General features: G+C 53.6%; 1 protein-coding gene across 1 annotated transcript in view; it reads left to right on the top strand.

Moving 5' to 3' along the window:
• LOC130492405 (serine/threonine-protein kinase PLK1-like) overlaps nucleotides 1–17220 on the top strand; it is a 26139-nt gene extending 8919 nt beyond the window's left edge. The window contains exons 2-11 of the mRNA XM_056866153.1: nucleotides 11009–11192; nucleotides 12078–12246; nucleotides 13348–13492; nucleotides 13727–13820; nucleotides 13914–14133; nucleotides 14501–14662; nucleotides 14755–14832; nucleotides 15415–15569; nucleotides 16287–16469; nucleotides 17035–17220. Coding sequence (XP_056722131.1) covers nucleotides 11076–11192; nucleotides 12078–12246; nucleotides 13348–13492; nucleotides 13727–13820; nucleotides 13914–14133; nucleotides 14501–14662; nucleotides 14755–14832; nucleotides 15415–15569; nucleotides 16287–16469; nucleotides 17035–17220 — 1509 coding nt within the window. The 5' untranslated portion in view covers nucleotides 11009–11075. The remainder of the gene's footprint in view (nucleotides 1–11008; nucleotides 11193–12077; nucleotides 12247–13347; nucleotides 13493–13726; nucleotides 13821–13913; nucleotides 14134–14500; nucleotides 14663–14754; nucleotides 14833–15414; nucleotides 15570–16286; nucleotides 16470–17034) is intronic.
• The last annotated feature ends 1926 nt before the right edge of the window (nucleotides 17221–19146 follow it).

Here is a 19146-nt window from a genome sequence, read left to right on the forward strand (position 1 = left end):
CTGGTTGTCCTGCCCTTCTCTCATCTACTCCCTTTCTAAGTGAAAACTCAGGGGGTCTCTCAGCCTCTCCCGGCATCTTCCACCTTCCAAAAACTTCAGCTCTTGGTTCTGTTCGTTCCCATCTGTCAATATCCTCCTTGAACCTCTGAATCCCAAAGGGAGGACATGGATTTGCTTGAGTGCTGATTAGATGCATCTCCACCACAACATCCTCAACAACAAGTTGAGCACCAGGGACCTCAAACATGGCCGCGTGCACAATGCTCAGTATGCCTAATCCGACGCGTTGTACATCCCTCTGGGGAAAAACACGGCTGAAAACAAACAACCTTTCGAATCCCAAATGAACTAAACTGGACAGTGGATTAAAGCTCGTTTCCCATCCTTTCCACACTGACTTTTTGCCAAGGAAACCTTGAGTGAGGCAGACAATGCTGGGAATGTATTCCAAGACACGCCACCCTCAGGCTGTCTGGACTTCCAGTCAGGAGAACTGGGCTGCAAAGTGCATTAAAAGTGGATTGAAAGTGCATTATCCGGCATGTTTGAAAGCGCCCACTGGTTTGGAGGTTCTGGCCTCATGAGTGTCAAAGCAAACTGATGATTGAGGGCAGCGAGTCATGTCAATGGGCAGTAGTAGATTCAGGGCGGGCAAAAGAAAGCGCATCTTCACCCAGGGCGTAGTGGCCACAGATGTAATGATGCTCGCCAGCACAGACGGTTTTAAAAGGGGATCAGAAAAATCCCCCGAGGAGAGGCCCGTCTGTGGTTGTTAGCCACGAAGCCTAAATGGGACCTCCATGATCAGAAACTGTTTACCACTAAATTTCTGGGGACGGGCCACAAGAGGGAGGTTTTGTGGTTCTGCTGCGAACCTTTGGGGGCATCTGCTTGGCCACAGTGGGAGCCAGGATGCTGAATTATAGGCAGAACACCGGTCTCATCCTGCAAGGGCCTTCTGATGTGCTCAGTGTGAGCCACACCAAGCCAAACTGAGTTTCCACTTAATAATAACTGTAGCGAATGAAAAGGTCAGGAGGACAAAGACGTTCTGAAGGCTGTCCTCCTTTATAAAAAAAAAATCAGAGAATCATAGAGTTGGAAGGGACCACCAGGGTCATCTAGTCCAACCCCCTGCACAATGCAGGAAATTCACAACTACCTCCCCCCCCACACCCCCAATGACCCCTACTCCATGCCCACAAAATGGCCAAGATGCCCTCCCTCTCATGATCTGCCTAAGGTTGTAGAATCAGCATTGCTGACAGATGGCCATCCAGCCTCTGCTTAAAAACCTCCAAGGGAAGGAGAGCTCACCACCTCCCGAGGAACTGAGGAACCGCTTTGACTATTAGAAAATTCTTCCTAATATCTAGACGGAAACTCTTTTGATTTAATTTCAACCCATTGGTTCTGGTCTGAGGCTGCCATAAGAAACAGTCAGACCGCTAGCCCACCCAGCCCAATGCTATCTAGATTGGCTGGCCGGGGTCTCTCTGAGCCCTGCTGCCCCAGTTTGGTTTTTCTCAAGCGGAGGTGTCAGAAACAAACTCAGAAACATCTTAAAGTTCTTCCACGGAGCTGGGGCTTCTACACCCCTCTGAGCACTGTGAGGTCATGTGAATTGCCCTGCCAGGATCCCTTGCCATTGGGAAGTGGGCATTTGGTGCCCGGGGGTCTTCAGGGTACTCTGAGTCTTCCCAGGCAGCTGCCACCAATTTGGAATCAGAGCAAATTTTCCAATGCGCACGATTCCTCTTTGAGTGCCGCAAAGTAGAAAGGCGGCTAAGAAATGTTTTAAATAGACTTTTCAATAAATCGATAGATGACATTTCTCCAAGCCGGAAGGCGGGAGCTGTGCATCTCTTATATGGCTCAACAGTGACCCCCCCCCAATAAAAACCCAACTCCCAACATACCTTTTAAATGAGTTTAAAAAATAGCCATCTATTACATTTGTGAATTTAATAACACCGTGATATAGCACATTTCCACATTCAATTGCTTTTAAAAGAGCTTTTTCAAAATAGCAAGCCTGAGTCCCCCTTTCAGCAAAGACCATCATCAACACTAAACAGGTTTTTAAGCAGGTAAGCAAGACACATTTCTTTCTCTCTCATACAGCTGCAAGACTCGTCTGGGTGGATTGAACCAAAACCTATCTTAAGGCAGCATTCTGCTTCCCCTGGTGCTTTTGGAAGTTTACAAGCAAAGCCCAAATGTGACAGCTGCTTCCTGTATGCCCCCCCGCACCTGCATTTTGGTTCTCAAAGGTATACAATTTCTGTCCATGGAGGATCCGTTTTCACATCACCCTTAGTAGCCTTTCGTGCTCCTTCGACCTCACCGGCAGAAGGATTGGCCCTCCCTCAATCCACAGACGTCGCTGTAAAAAATAAATAAAACCAAATCTAGAACCTTACCTGGGAAGAAGAGGTATTGGCCAAAGATCACCCACGACACGGTTTTCCAGTGGTTGTGGTTGTTTTTCAAAGTGTGTGTTGTTTTTCCCTTGCAGGTTGCCTCCACTGCAAAAGAAAGAAGAAAAAAATCAGCTCTCTGCCAGCTCCCCCGGCACTTCCCCAGAAGACTGTCTCTCTCTCCAAGCTGGAGCGCTCGTTGCTGTTAACAATCTGAAATCCTGAATGTAATCTATTAATGTATGGCCTGTCCAGCTGCCGGCAACACGGCAAAGCACAGGGATAATGAGAAATCCACCCCCCCTCCCTTCTTTCCCGGATGCTGGGTTCTGTTTAACGGTCTGGAGTCAAGATAAGCTGGAAGAGAGCAAGGCAGAGAACACCCTTCTTTCTGTCTGCCTCCTGCGATACCCGCCACACGGCCTGCAATAACCAGGTTCTGCAGAAATGGAGCTGCAGGATTCAGACACCGAGGTCATTAGCCTCGTTAAGAGAATCCCAGGACGTCTGGCTGTTGACGTTTGGGTACCATAGATACCTCAACCCCCCCTACTCCTAAGAATGGCACCTTAATTGAACCCCTGTGGTTAGGAGGGGGGAAACCACAAGAGGTATCCTGCAAGCAATAACAATGGTAGTAATCACTGGTGCATTCCTTACTGCATTGACTCAGGCCCAATAATGACTTATCAATCAAAATAATCACAGGCTGGAGGGTTACTGCTCCAGCATCAGACGCAGTTTGCCCACAGAATCTACAACATGCAGGTGAGCCAACATGAAAACTGTGTTCTGGATACACACAGGCAGCTGCCTTTTACCTGATCAGACCCTCGGTCCATCAAGGCCAGTATTGCCTACTCAGGTTGGGAAACTCCCAAACTGGCAACCTCACCCCCCACCAGTGGCCAGGAAGGCCTGTAAAACCCTACTCTAGAGTCTCAGGGGGGAGGTCTTTCACTATCTCCCACGGTGCTTTTACTGGAGACGCTGGGGATTGAACCGGGGACCTTCTGCATGCAAAACAGAGGCTCTTCCACTGAGCCAAGGCCCCCTCCCCTTCCCCTGAAGAAAAGCAGTTTGAAATCCACCTTTTTAGATCCCAAGATGGATTCAAAGGTGGACCCAAAAGCCCAAGAAAGCCAAGCCATGCTGCACGGGGACGACCCCGTCCCACACAGACGCATGCTCTGTGCCTTTTGGCCAGATGATGCTTGTAGCATCAATCCGCTGCCTCCCCCCACTAAACCTCAATTCCAGGGCCATCTGCCCTTCCCAGAAGTCGAACTCTTGCATTCTGGGAAGGACCACACCACTTTGCCGGTCCATTAAAGAGGGCGGAGAGGGCGGAGCCTGAGAAACCAGATTAGCAAGCCATTTTGACATCAAACATAATCCCCAAGCGCCGCTCTTCCAAACAATTATCAGAAAAGATTGTGTGTTGGGGGGAGGGGGCTTTTAGCAGCAAAGCGATGTTGGGTGTGGATGAGTGGCTTTTCAGAGGCCTGTTAGCTGGGCAGGTAAAAGGCATGAAGCGTGCCTGCCATGGGGCAGAGAAAACTCGCCCACGAACCAAAGGAAAAGATAGCTAGAGCGGTTCCTCAGTGGAACAGGCTTCCTTGGGAGGTGGTGAACGCTCCTTCCCTGGAGGTTTTTAAGCAGAGGCTAGACGACCATCTGTCAGCCATGCTGATTCTGTGACCTAAGGCAGATCATGAGAGGGAGGGCACCTTGGCCATCTTCTGGGCATGGAGTAGGGGGTCACTGGGTGTGTGTGGGGGAGGTAGTTGTGAATTTCCTGCATTGTGCAATTCCTTCTGGGACTGCCACCCAGGATTGCCAGAGCAATAACCTACAAAATGTCTGTTCGTTGGCTACAAAATTCATCATGGCGATTATCAGATTGTTAAAACAGGGCTGGCCCTATAATAGGGCTGGCTGAAGTGGCAGAATCTGATTATTATGAAAAATGTGCCACTTAAAGTTCGATTCAAAAACATGCAACCGTTTACACAGTTCCAGAGGGCGGCTGTGTTGGTCTGCCGTAGAAGAGCTAGATAGCGTGGTGCAGTGGTTAAGAGCGTCGGGTGAGGACCTGGGGGACCTGGGTTTGAATCCCCAGTCGACCCATGGAAGCTTGCTGGATGACCTTGGGCCAGCCACACACTATCAGCCTAACTTACCTCACAGGGTCCGTGTCCCTCACCGAAAATTACGCACACCCTTTGAAGAGCGCCTGGAAGCAGAATTCGGGGACTTCCTGGTTTCTGGAGGAACTCGTCCGGCTGTTTTGCCCGCGGACACCTACCCGGAAGCAGAGAAGGAGGTGAAGATCGGACAGGCAAAACTCGCTTGTGGCAAGAGCCATTCAACAAAGGGGCGATAACCTGGGAATGGGTGGGTCTCTCCCTCTCTGAGGGTCTTCAAGCAGAGGTTGCTCAGGGATATTCAGGCTCTGGATTTCCTGTCCTGGACAAGAGGATCTCGAGAAAACACCCCTTCCAACTCTACCATTCAAAGGGTCAAGAAATTAATACAGAACAGGCCTGTCATTTCCACACAGAACTGTTCAAGTCCTTTTTTTTTCAGCAGGTGACATGAACAACTGGAAGCCCTAGCCAAGAAACTTCTGAAGGGGGACCCAAATTACCTGCAAAGCCCGGCTAACAGGAAAGCAAATTTCTACTGTTATTTTTAAAAAGCACAGATCACATGCGGCTCATTAACCTTGATCTGATATATTTCCCCCCTCAATTAACTTCAGCAGTTCTCTACATAAAGAAATGCTCAGCGGAGACCATTTTGTAGACCGACCTACAAATTGACATCCCAAGAGGTTAGCGAGAGCACAGCTGAAAAGACACAGCGGCTCCGCTTGCTAAACAGAAAAGCGACTTGCAAAAGAAAGCACGGCTGCTTGCGGCCGCGGAACACGACGCTCACGCGTGCCAGCTTGCCAAGATGGACCCTTCCTGCCACGTGAGAGTTAGGATGGAGACAAGAAAAAGGAAACGGAGAAGCGGCTGCAAGCCAAGGAAAAGCAGCTCTAGCTGGCTGCTGGCCTGTTTTTATTGACTGATTCGGCTTACAGCTCACCTTTCTCAGCGAGACTCAAGGCCGATCACAGAGTAAAGAAAGAGGGAACAGAAAGGAATCCTACCACTTAAGAGGTCCAATGAACAACGCAATTCGGTCTAGAAAACCAAAGATGCAAAGGCGATCATGGCAGAGCGGACTACAATCCTATTCCCATCTGGAGGTCTCCTTCCGGGCTGTTCCATCTCACTACAGTTCTGATCCCATTGTCAGAACACTCACCCCACACACATACAAGGACAGTTTGGTTTTGCACAGTTTGCTAAATCATACCAAATCTAAGCAGGAATCTCTTGTGTTACTTTAAAAGACTAACCCAGGGGCTTTGCGGGACTGGAGAGCTCAATTCCTCATGGGGACAAGGATTGTCTGTGTGTGGGGCGGAAATACTCAGTTGATGCGTATTATCTTATTATGTGCACTGTATTGCTTTCATTGCATTGTTTTCTAATTTTGGAATCCGGGTTTGTTGCGTTATTTGTTTTACGTATCGGGCCGCTTTCATGGCGCTGTTCCATAATCTGCCCTGAATCTCTGTAAGAAGGGCAGGCCACAAAGGAGGAAGAGGAAGAAGAAGAAGAGGAGGAAGAAGAAGAGGAGGAGGAGGAAGAGGAGGAAGAAGAAGAGTTGTTTTTTATATGCCGACTTCTCTGCCACTTAAGGGAGAATCAAACTGGCTTACAGTCACCTTCCCTTCCCCTCCCCACAACAGACACCCTGTGAGGTAGGCGGAGCTGAGAGGGTGTGACTAGCCCAAGGTCACCCAGCTGGCTTTGTGTGTAGGAGTGGGGAAACAAATCCAGTTCACTAGATTAGCCTCTGCCACTCATGTGGAGGAGTGGGGAATCAAACCCGGTTCTCCAGATCAGACTCCACCGCTCCAAACCACCGTTCTTAACCACTACACCACGCTGGCCAGAGCTTCTGCTGCAGATCAGTTTCGTTTGCCTTTGAGGTGCTGACGCAATAAAGATGGCTCTGCTTATGCCAAGTTAAAATTAACCCACAGGGCCTACAAGACTCTTGTTGATTTTCACCAACAATTCCCCAAGGTGTGTGGCAGTGTGACTTAGGATTGCTAGGCGCTGCTTGTGTGCTGTGGAGAAGAGGATGATATGGTAACCATCTTCAAGTACTGGAAGGGCTGTCCTATAGAGGAGGGGGCCAAGTTGTTTTCTGTTGCCCCAGAAGGTCGGACCTGAACCAACGGGCTGAAATTAAATCCAGAGAGTTTCTGTCTAGACATAAGGAAGGATTTTCTAAAAGTCAGAGCAGTTCCTCAGTGGAACAGGCTTCCTCGGGAGGTGGTGAGCTCTCCTTCCCTGGAGGTTCGATGGCCATCTGTCAGCCATGCTGATTCTATGAGCTTAGGCAGATGATGAGAGGGAGGGCACCTTGGCCATCTTCTGGGCATGGAGTAGGGGGTCACTGGGGGTGTGGGGGAGGGAGATAGTTGTGAATGTCCTGCATTGTACAGGAGGTTGGACTAGATGACCCTGGTGGTCCCTTCCAACCATTTGATTCTATGAGGATAGCAAACATTTTGGTTTTCTAAACCAAAAGGAAGGTGTGCCTGCTAGGAAAGAGCAAGGGCGCTATCAAGCGTCGTCTTCTGGAATTGCAAACCATCATTAAATCCAGCCAGTGACTCCACACATTTCCCTAGCAGCTGAGGAGCGGGATGTGTTACATCAGGTGCATGCAGCGAGCGCACGTTTCCAGCCGTGGGACTCTGTGCGATATTTGCAGCCACACAATGCGAGAAGCGGCCTTTGGAGTCGGGAGGTGGAACGGCTGAAAAATCACGTCCGACACCACTGGTGCCGTTTTCAGGCTACAAAGACAGAGTTAAGGGCAGGGGCGTAGACTTTCCAATTTCCCAGGGTGGGCTGGGGCTGGGCCAGAGGCCGAGGGGCCTCCGTTGCCACTATCTATGGAGGCAGGGCCATGGGGGATTTAGGGAGGGGCTCCCCAGAAATTTAAGGGGGCTTCAACAAGTGATTGATCAGACATCTGAAATACAACTTTAACTTTTAACTGGGCATGGATTAGGGTTCACTGGGAGTGTTGGGGGGAGGTAGTTGTGAAATTCCTGCATTGTGCAGGGGGTTGGACTAGGTGACCCTGGTGGTCCCTTCCAACTCTATGATTCTATGACACTGAATGTGTTTGTTATAATTGATGTTCTTTGAAGGAACTCATTAGCTATAACATTGAGATTAGTTTCCTGAGATATCTGTGAGATGGCTTCTGAAGAACCAGGCGGGGGGAGGATCCATTCCAGGGAGGAGGGGCCGGGCTGGGGTGCTCCTGGGGGAGGGGGCATCCGCTTCACTCCAGAGGGAAATTATCACAATAACTTAGCAGGGATTGAGGGGAGCTAAAGAGAAGGTACCTGCTTGGGGGGTTGCTCAGGACATCATTTGAGCATGCAGACAGATATTACTAAAGACTCTGCCCCCTCCCCCAAGATCATAGAAGGGACCTCCAGGGTCATCTAGTCCAACCCTCTGCACAAGGTAAGAAATTCACAACTACCTCCCCCCCTCACACCCCCAGTGGCCCCTACTCCATGCCCAGAAGATGGCCAAGATGCCCTCCCACTCACGATCTGCCTAAGGTCGTAGAATCAGCATGGCTGACAGATGGCCATCTAGCCTCTTCTTAAAAACCTCCAGGGAAGGAGAGCTCACCACCTCCCGAGGACGCCTGTTCCACTGAGGAACTGCTCTAACTGTCAGAAAATTCTTCCTAATGTCTAGACGGAAACTGTTTTGATTTAATTGCAACCCGTTGGTTCTGGTCCGACCTTCTGGGGCGACAGAAAACAACTGGGCACCCTCCTCTCTATGACAGCCCTTCAAGTACTTGAAGATGGTTATCGTATCCCCTCTAAGACTTCTCCTCTCCAGGCTAAACAGATGGAGCCTTGGAGTGAAATCTGTAGAGAGGGGCCCTTCCACCACCCCCATCAACAAGTTGCCTGGTATGAAGGCCAGTGGAGTCCACAGTGGCGTTCTCTGCTTGGCAGGGGCTCACCAGCCTCTTGGGCAAAAATCTCTCTTCCTCCACACACACACAGACACACACACCCTGTGAGGAGGAGGGCAACAAAGATGGTGAGGGGTCTGGAGACCAAGTCCTATGAGGAAAGGTTGAAGGAGCTGGGTATGTTTAGCCTGGAGAGGAGAGGTCTGAGAGGTGATGTAATAACCATCTTCAAGTACTTGAAGGGCTGTCATAGAGAGGAGGGGGCCGAGTTGTTTTCTGTTGCCCCAGAAGGTTGGACCTGAACCAACAGGTTGAAATTAAATCAAAAGAGTTTCTGTCTAGATATTAGGAAGAATACCAGTTCTAACCAGTATTTTCCACCCCAATTAAACTAAACGTCAGTGTCCTTGAGTAACTATCTCATTGGCCTAACAAGCCGCAGGTGCAGGTCGTTAAGTCTCTGATAACCGACTTTGGAAAATAACTGCAGCTCATACTTTAGCATCTTAAGATGGAAAACTAAACTTTGGTCAAGAAAATAAAATGAACCTTCCTGGCTTGACAATGCAGGGTTGGAGGGTTGTTATGGTTTCTGGCCTTGTTGAGTGCCGACTCGCTGCAAAGGCCTGGGAGAGCATCTCCTGGAGTATTGGCCGAGCCCCAGCAACACGCCTGATTTTGGGGGTGGGGGGTGTTTCGAGCTGGCAGAAATAAAGCCTCCCGGTCCCCAGCCAGGAGCACAGAGCAGGGGAGGGGCTGCTGCAGTCCCCCTGCCCAGACATAGCCCATCCCGGTGGCCACTAACCCTGTGGGCACTGTACCACTTCTTCTCCCCAACCATCACCTGGCTTGGCTTACTCTCTGCCTGTGCCCGGGCACGGAGGCCTCTGCCACGCATTAACCAGCTTGGAGGCATCCAGAGGGCTCTCCCCACTGTTAATTGCCTGATTTATTTATCTTTTCTTGTACGTATTAAAATAAAAAAGTGTCTCAACTCACGTGCCGGTGGTGCCTTTTCTGCCAGAGCTGCTGGGAGACAGGAGGGGGGTTGGCAGGGGCAGGCTCTTCTGGCCTTCTGTGCCATGTGGGCTGGCCTCCTTCCGTGGGTCACGCCTCTCCCTTGGGTTCCGGCATCTCTTGGTGCCCTTTGCACACATGAAGGGAAAACAAGGCAGAAGATTGTCGGTTTTCACACATTTGCAGAATGCAGGTCAGACAAGAAGGGTGGGGGAATGGGGGGGGTGCCCCACCTGCTTTTGCTGGAAAGGAGCTTGCAGGGTTAAGATTGTAGCGACCCACAGGGATCACTGTGGAAGGGAAAGAGGAATGGAGTAGAGGCGCTACGGTCCTAGTGCGGAAAGGTCTCTGGCTGTGAAGAGTGGACTACCTTGCAGGGTTGTCATGCACCCAGCTCTCCGACTCTGCCCCTTTCCCATGTAATGTGGGGATGCTGCATGGGGGAGTCAGGGTAAGGCCCGCGCTCAGCCTGCCCCACTCGCAAGCTTGGTCTATTAGGAGCACACTGCATTAGTATGGTTGCCAGGTCCCTCTTTGCCACAGGTGGAAGGTTTTTGGGGTGGAGACTGAGGAGGGCGGGGTTTGGGGAGGGACTTCAATGCCATAGAGTCCAATTGCCAAAGCGTTCATTTTCTCCAGGGCAACTGATCCCTAACGGCTGGAGATCAGTTGTAATGGCCAGAGATCTCCAGCTCGTACCTGGAGGTTGGCAACCCTATAAACCACTCTGCCACACTGCCAGGCACAGCTAGGGTTGCCAAGTCCCTCTTTGCCACCAGTGGAAGGTTTTTGGGAGGGAGCCTGAGGAGGTCGGGGTTTGGGGAGGGGAGGGACTTCAATGCCATCGAGACGAATTGCCAAAGCGTTCATTTTCCCCCGGGGGGGCTGATTTCTATTGGCTGGAGATCAGCTGTAATAGCAGGGGATCTCCAGGTAATTCCTGGAGGCTGGCAACCCTATGCATTGGCGTCCAAGTCAGCAAAACTAACCTTTGCCGGTCCGCTCCCTCGTTTATTTTGGGTGGCGCAGGACCCGCCCGCCCCCTCCTCCTTCAAAACGCAAGGAGCCCCTGGATGCTCCCTCCTGGCTCGTCGGGGGGCCGGTGGGGTGGGGGGGTGGGCGTGGGCTCGCGCTCCCAGGCTGCCGAGGGGCGGGCCGCGTTCTTAAACCCCGCCGGCCAATCGGAGCGCGCAGCGGCGCCGGTCCCGGACTCCAAGTTTGAAAGAGTGGCCAAGGCGGACGGCGCGGACGCACCAGGCTCCTCGCAGGGCAGGGCAGGGCAGGGCAGGGCAGGGCAGGGCAGGGCAGGGCGGGGCGCCTCCCTCGACGGCAGCAGCCCGGAGGAGGATGAGCGCGGCGGCCAAGGAGAGCGCGGAGCTGCCTTCGGTGCTGCTGGACCCGCGGAGCCGTCGGCGCTACGCGCTGGGGCGCTTCCTGGGCAAGGGGGGCTTCGCCAAGTGCTACGAGGTGACGGACGCCGAGAGCGGCGAGGTCTTCGCCTGCAAGGTGGTGCCCAAGGCGCTGCTGCTGAAGGCGCCGCAGCGGGAGAAGATGGCCACGGAGGTGGGCATCCACCGCAGCCTCCAGCACCGCCACGTGGTGGCCTTCCACGGCTTCTTCGAGGACGCCCGCTTCGTCTTCGTGCTCCTCGAGCTCTGCCGCCGGAGGGTGAGGCCCGCCCACCAGACCCCCACGAGGGACCGGCCAAGGCGGTGTGGGCTGCTCAGACCGGCAGCGGCTCTCCAGGCTCTCAGGCAGACGTGGGCCTTTCGCATCACCTGCCTGCCTGGTCCCTTGAACTGGAGAGGCCGCTGGGGATTGAACCTGGGACCTCATGCCTGCCCAGCAGAGGCTCTGCCACTGAGCTCACAGCCCCCTCCCCATGGCTCTCCAGGGTCTCAGGCTGAGATCTTTCACATTGCCTACCTGCCAGGTCCCTTTAACTGGAGAGGCCACTGGGGATTGAACCTGGGATCTTCTGCATGTCGTGCAGAGGCTCCACCACTGAGCCACTGCCCCTCCCGGGCGTGGGGGGGGGGGCGAGACGCTGCGGAGCCTGGCCGACGCCAAGCCGTCGCCATGGCTCTGACAGGAGGGACCGAAACACCAGCAGGCTGCCTCTGAGCCCGTGCAGAGTGCCTTCCCCCGCTGGGGCACTTCCCTGCCGTCTGCGTTCGCAGCAGGAAGGGCTGGCCACTACAGGCGCTTTGCGCATGCCCAGAGTATCTCTGGTAGTGGGTGATGGAGAGCCCTGGCCCATCCGAGTGGCCCCGACTGGCATGGAGGGTCGGCGTCTGACTGGGCAGCTTCCCCTGACTCCCAGGCCTGAGTGGCCTTCCCTCCCCAGAGGAAGCGCCAGAAACCTCTGACCTGCTCTGCTAGGCAGAACTTTCCAACAGTTTAGAGCGGTTCCTCGGTGGAACAGGCTTCCTCGGGAGGTGATGAGCTTCCCTGGAGGTTTTCAAGCAGAGGCTAGATGGCCATCTGTCCTTCCCGGTAGGATTCAGTCCCTCTCTTTGCAGGCTCTTGACGGTCTCCGTTTCTCGCCCACAGTCGCTCCTGGAGCTGCACAAACGCCGGAAGGCGCTGACGGAGCCGGAGGCCCGCTACTACCTGCAGCAGATCATCATGGGCTGCCAGTACCTGCACAGTAACCAGATCATCCACCGCGATCTCAAGCTGGGCAACCTCTTCCTGAATGACGACATGGAGGTGAAGATAGGTAAGGAGGCTCAGCCCGCCTTCCTTGCTGTCCGGCGTGAGAAAGGCGGCTCTCTGCTTGGGGTATCCTGGCAAGGCGGCTTGCCTGCCTGATCGTTCCTTTCACCCTTGGAAAACCTGGCACCTGTTTCCAGGTGGAAATTCCTTGGAAGGGGGTGGAGCAGGTGTCTTGGCAATCTGTTGTGCAACTTCCGTCTTGCCAGAAGAAACAGATTTGGTATCTCGCCCCTGCCCTGGGTTGCAGATTGCAAATCTCAGCAGTTACGTCGGACGCCAACATGGTATTTGAGGGTCACCTCTGTGCTTCTGGCATACCGTTCCCTGGCCTGCCCCTCGGGGGTCTTTTAGAAGTCAAGCAGATATTTGTGTAAAAATGGGCTGCTTCCTTTTGTGTTCACTCTGAGCCACCAAATAGTTCTCTTGATTTCCATCCCTGGTGAGTTTGCTATGAGAGGGGTTTTGAGTGTTGGTGGTAAGAAAGTATGTTTCCTGAAAAGAGAGGCAGCCATGTCCCAGAGACTCCGAGGGCATGGGGGGGGGGGGGAAGAGGAGGAAATACGGAGCTGGACGGAGCCTGAACGGCAATCCTGGAACCATGAAGATACCGTCGTCTTTCTCTTTAGCATTCCCAGAGGCAAGTTTTAGAAATAGCTAGAGGAAGAGCGGTGCACTTATACCTTTTTCTCTTTCCCCCGTTCAGATGCCCTATATTTCATGGGGGGGGGGTCACCTGTCCCCAAGATTGGGGTCGCCTTGGCCGATGCTTTGACCTGGGGTTTTGACCACCGTCTTCTTGACGTGGTGTGGTTAAGAGCAGTGGTTTGGAGCGGTGGAGTCTGATCTGGAGAACCGGGTTCGATTGCCCTCTCCTCCACATGAGAGGCGGAGGCTAATCTGATGAACTGGATTTGTTTCCCCACTCCTACACACGAAGCCAGCTGGGTGACCTTGGGCTAGTCACAGTTCTCTTTGAGCTCTCTCAGCCCCGCCTACCTCACAGGGTGTCTGTTGTGGGGAAGGGAAGGTGATTGTAAGCTGGTTTGATTCTCCCTTAAGTGGTAGAGAAAGTCTCCATATAAAAGCCAACTTCTTCTTCATCCAGGTGACTTTGGCTTGGCAACCAAGGTGGAGTACGAGGGGGAACGGAAGAAGACGCTGTGCGGGACCCCCAACTACATCGCCCCCGAGGTGCTGGGCAAGAAGGGGCACAGCTTCGAGGTGGATGTCTGGTCCATCGGCTGCATCATGTACGTTGTGGGAAGGGCTGTGAGCCGGATGAAGAGTCCTTCTCCCCCCATCCCAGCAACAGAAATTGCTGTTGTGAGACCCCCCTCAGAAGTCATGTTGGGTTTGAATGGAAGTGGGGGTGGGTCTGTTGTAGTTTCCCAGATGCTCCCCTCTCCCCACCACTGGCCAGCGGCAGGCCCTCTTGGGAGGGGGCTTCTGTCTCCTGAGCTTCCGTGGGTGGTCTCTCCATGCAGGTATACTCTCCTGGTTGGAAAGCCCCCGTTTGAGACCTCGTCTCTGAAGGAAACATATAAGAGGATTATGAGCAACGAGTACACCATCCCGTCGGTAGGCCGCTGCTGGGACGGGGTGGGTGGGGCCAGTGCTGTTCCAAAATCGCCGCCCTCCTCTGACGCGCTCCTTTTTTGCTCCCCTTTCCAGATCGTCAACCCCGTAGCGGCCAACCTGATCCGGAAGATGCTGCGCTTGGATCCAGCCACCCGCCCCACCACAAAGGAGCTGCTGGGCGATGACTTCTTCTCGGCGGGTTACATCCCTTCCCGCCTGCCCCCCAGCTGCCTGACCGTACCGCCCAGGTTCTCCCCGGCCCCCAACAGGTTTGATGCCGGTGGGAGGAAGCCCCTGACTGTCGTTAACAAAGGTGAGTGGGCTCTGGGATGTAAGGGAGGGTCCAGGTCAAAGATCCCAAAGCCCCTGCTCGGAAAGCAAAACAGCTTCTTGCAGAGTCTCTAAAGGAAGAGGTTCCTTTCCCCAAATTTCCCCACTCGTAAAGTGAAGGACTGAACAACTGGATTTTGGCTGGAAATCACTAGAATGAAAGGCAGCTCCGGGAAGTCTGCAAGCAACCAACCACCAGTGGGAGAGGCAGGGATGTTCTTTGCGTTTTCCTGCCCCACTTTTTGGCCCCCCTCAAAACAAAACGGCTGCCACAAAGCCATGTGTGAAACGGCCGTCTCTCTCTGGAGGCCTGGCAGCTCCTCATTTTGGCCGCTTTCCCCAAGCCTCAGGCCCAGAGAGCCCCATGCTAGACAAGGTGCCCCAGAAGGAGGAGGAGGGGGGTGCTCTGCAGAAGCCGGACAAGTACGTGGACGGCCTCCTGGTGGACCTCTTGCAGCAGCTGACTGTGGTGAACGCCTGCAGGGCTTCGGAGAGAGTCCCCGTGAGACAAGGTGAGGGGGAGGTACGTGTGCACGGGGGGGGGGGAGAGAAGCTGGCGGCATTGCGCTTCTTAACACCGGTTCCTTCTCCTTCTCTCTTCCAGAGGAGGCCGAAGACCCGGCCTGCATCCCCATCTTCTGGGTCAGCAAATGGGTGGATTATTCGGCCAAGTACGGCATAGGTAGGTGTCTGTTGGCAGGGCCTGGGCCTACTCCCACCACCAAGGTCGGGCAGAGAACTCACCCCAAATTACTTTGCCCCCGGGAGGGCCGAGGCGGACACATGAAGCTGCCTTCTACTGAGCCAGACCCTTGGTCCATCAAAGTCAGTCTTGTCTGCTCAGACCGGCAGCAGCTCTCCAGGGTCTCAGGCACAGAGGTCTTTCCCATCACCTACTTGCCTGGTCCCTTTAACTGGCGATGCCGGGGATTGAACCTGGGACCTTCTGCATGCCAAGCAGAGGCTCTACCGCTGAGCCACAGCCACTCCCTATGGCTCTCCAGGGTCCCAGGCAGAAAAGGGTCTTTCACATCTCCTACTTGCCTAGTCCCTTCAACTGGAGATGCTGGGGATTGAACCTGGGACCTTCTGCATGCCAAGCAGAGGCTCTACTGCTGAGCCACAGCCCCTCCCCTCGGCTTCAGTAGCCAACTTAAGAAGCCAACTTCCTCGGCTTAACCATGGCTGGCCCGCTTCTCCGCACCCATTAGGGGCTTTGGGGAGAGCGGCAGGCCGGCATGTGCTTCTTTCTCTTTCCGCGCAGGCTACCATCTGTGTGACAACAGCGTGGGCGTCCTCTTCAATGATTTGACTCGCCTCATCATGTACAACGACTGGGACAGTCTGCAGTACATTGAGCAGAACGGCTCCGAGTCCTACTTCAACGTGCGCTCTTACCCGGACAGCTTCAACAAGAAGGTCAGCATCGCTGGGGGGCGGGGGGGGGGAGGAAGGTGCGGGATGGGAGCAGGCCCTGAAGGACGGGCGCCAAGAAAGGGTGATCAACACATGAAGCTGCCCTATACTGAACCAGACCTCCCTCGGTCCATCAAAGTCAGTATTGTCTGCTCAGACTGGCAGCGGCTCTCCAGGGTCTCAGGCAGAGGCCCTTCACATCACCTACTTGCCCAGTCCCTTTAAGTGGAGATGCCGGGGATTGAACCTGGGACCTTTTACATACCAGGCAGAGACTGATCCACAGCCCCTCCCCAATAAAGATCCCACCCTATCCTTGAACACACATGAACATATGAAGCTGCCTTATGCTTAATCAGACCCTCTGTCCTTCAAAGTCAGTTTTGTCTACTCAGACCGGCAGCAGGCAGAGTCTTTCACCTCACCTACTTGCCTGGTCCCTTTAACTGGAGATGCTGGGGATTGAACCTGGGACCTTCTACGTGCCAAACAGAGGCTCTACCACTGAGCCATGGCCTGTGGGCAGAGAAGGGGCACGGCTAGTTTGGGAACAGCAGAGGAATCGGGAGGAGGAAAAAGAGGGTCAGGAAGCACCCAGGAAGGGGCTTGGCTTCCAACTCTTTGCTCAAGAAATCTGGCCCGGTCTTTCCAGGCCTGCCCACAAATTCCTCTCCTGCTGGTTGTGCTGCTACCTGATAAAGAACCCGGTTATCTCCGCAGATTACGCTGCTGAAATACTTCCGAGACTACATGAGCGAGCACCTGGTGAAAGCCGGTGGCAATATCACCCCTCGAGAGGGAGACGAGCTGGCCCGCCTCCCTTACCTGCGCACCTGTTTACGCACGCGTAGCGCCATCATCTTCCACCTGAGCAACGGCACCGTGCAGATCAACTTCTTCAAGGTGAGCAGGCAGAGCCCCAGCATAGCGAGGTGTGGTGGTTAGTTAGGGCGACGGACTGCAGTTGGAGGGTGTGCGATCGTTGGGAGACAGGACCGAAGACCTCTTCCAGCAGGAAATCTTTAGGGACAGGTAGGTTCATTTAGAATCACAGAGTTGGAAGGGACCACCAGGGTCATTTAGTACAACCCCCTGCACAATGCAGGAAATTCACAACTACCTCCACCCACCCACCGCCAGTGCCCAGAAGATGCCCTCCTTCTCATCATCTGCCTAAGATCATAGAATCAGCATTGCTGACAGGTGGCCATCTAGCCTCTGCTTAAAAACCTCCAGGGAAGGAGAGCTCACCACCTCCTGAGGAAGCCTGTTCCACCAAGGATCCGCTCTAACTACTAGAAAGTCCTCCCTAATGTCTAGACGGAAACTCTTTTGATTTAATTTCAACCCGTTGGTTCTGGTACGACCTTCTGGGTTTGATTCTCCCTTAAGCGGTAGAGAAAGCATATAAAAACCAGCTCTTCTTCTCTGTGACCCTCTGGCGCGGGCCGGCCCCTTCTGCCCCCAGGACCACACCAAGGTCATCTTGTGCCCCTTGATGGCCGCCGTCAGCTACATCAACGAGAAAAAGGAGTTCCGCACCTACAAACTCAGCCTGATCGAGGAATTTGGCTGCTGCAAGGAGCTGTCCAGCCGCCTGAGCTTTGCCCGCACCATGGTGGAGAGACTGCTGAGCGCCAAGCCCTCTGCATAGAGGCCACCCGGCACCGAGGACAGTCCACCACTTCTATTTTAAACACCGAAATTGAATAAAGTTATTTTGCACACTGCTTTGCTGTTTGTCGAGGCGCTGATTCTAAACGTCCGTTTGACTTCAGACCAATCTTTGGGGGGGGTGATGTCGGTAAGCATCTCAAGACATGTGGTCCCCAAGGAAGCCGTTCACCCCATCCCATTAGCTTATCCGATTGCAATGTTTTTACCCTGCTCTTCACCCCAAAGGAAAGCCAGGGGTCTAACAGTCAGGAGGGTTGAGGCCGGCAACAGGCCGAGTCAGCCTGGAAAGAAAGATGACCACACAGCCCCCCTTGGCTACGGAGGAGCTGCGAAGAAACGCCTCATTCTTCAGGCAGAATTTTGCTGGATGGGGCCACCGCGGCTGGCTCAGTCAAGGAAGCCACGGCGGCCCCTCAGCTTGAAAGACCTGAGCAAGGCTGTTAATGAGAGGACCATTCTTGGGGAGGGGGGGACATGAATGCAAACAGTTGCCGTAAGTACGGCAGCCTCAGTTTAGTCATTTTAGCTTCTAGGGAGAGTTCAGGCTTGATTTGACCTAGAACCCCCTTATTTGTCCTTCCGGCAATCCACAGTATCCATCAAAGAAGGGCAGAAGAAGAAAGTCCTTCACGGGGTATTCATGGCTATTAGTTAGAATGGATACTAGTCATGCTGCACACCTATTCTCTCTAGTATCAGAGGAGCATGCCTATTATATTGGGTGTTGTGAAACACAGGCAGGATAATGCTGCTGCAGTCGTCTTGTTTGTGGGCTTCCTAGAGGCACCTGGTTGGCCACTGTGTGAGCAGACTGCTGGACTTGATGGGCCTTGGTCTGATCCAGCAGGGTGTTTCTTATGTTCTTATGCTGGACATCTGCCATACCCAGAAGGATTTTTTGCAGGACAACCTCAAACAGGAGCAATCTATCTGAACAGTGAGACTTCAGAGATGTCAACCACAGTGCACAAGCATCCCTAATAAGATCTCCTGCTAAATCACAGGGCATGGTGGGGTAGAGAGAGGGGGCCCCCGGATCTGGCGCAGCTGGGTGTCGAAGAAGAGCTGACCGCCACAGCTCTCTGAGCAAAGAGCGGGGTGCTTTCTGAGCAAAGAGCAGGCCTCTCAGCAGGAGGGCTGTGGGGTGGCCTCAAAGGTCCCGAAGTTTCTCTCCCTGCAACTGACACAGCCAAGGGCTGCCCCGATATTCATGCCAGCCATCACCTAATCAGATTGGTTCTCATCTGTCCTTTCAGCGGGGCCTCTTCTGCCTGGCCAATCTTCCCAGATTCATAGAATCATAGAGTCGGAAGGGACCACCAGGGTCATCTAGTCCAACCCCCTGCACAAGGCAGGAAATTCACAACTGCCTCCCCCTCCACACCCCCAGTGACCCCTATTCCATGCCCAGAAGATGCCCAAGATGCCCTCCCTCTCATCATCTGCCTAAGGTCACAGAATCAGCATTGCTGACAGATGGCCATCCAGCCTCTTCTTAAAAACCTCCAGGGAAGGAGAGCCCACCACCTCCCGAGGAAGCCTGTTCCACTGAGGAACCGCTCTAACTGTTAGAAAGTTCTTCCTAATGTCTAGACGAAAACTCTTTTGATTTAATTTCAACCCATTGGTTCTGGTCCGACCTCCTGGGGCAACAGAAAACAACTCGGCACCCTCCTCCACATGACAGCCCTTCAAGTACTTCAAGGGCTCCATCCCCACCACACACCCATACACACACAGCCTTTGGAGAGGCAAGTTAGCGGCGTAAACAGGGGCAAGTGGCTGGCAGACGGAGGCTAATCTATTTGCTGAAATTGGGTACTGCAGAGCCCGACTGTCAAGTGCCATTTATTAACTGGAGGCAGAAGCTTTGCAGATGAACCCAAGCGGGAGGGGGACAAGG

Source organism: Euleptes europaea, chromosome 21, assembly GCF_029931775.1.
Source record: "Euleptes europaea isolate rEulEur1 chromosome 21, rEulEur1.hap1, whole genome shotgun sequence".
Classification (NCBI taxonomy): domain Eukaryota; kingdom Metazoa; phylum Chordata; class Lepidosauria; order Squamata; family Sphaerodactylidae; genus Euleptes; species Euleptes europaea.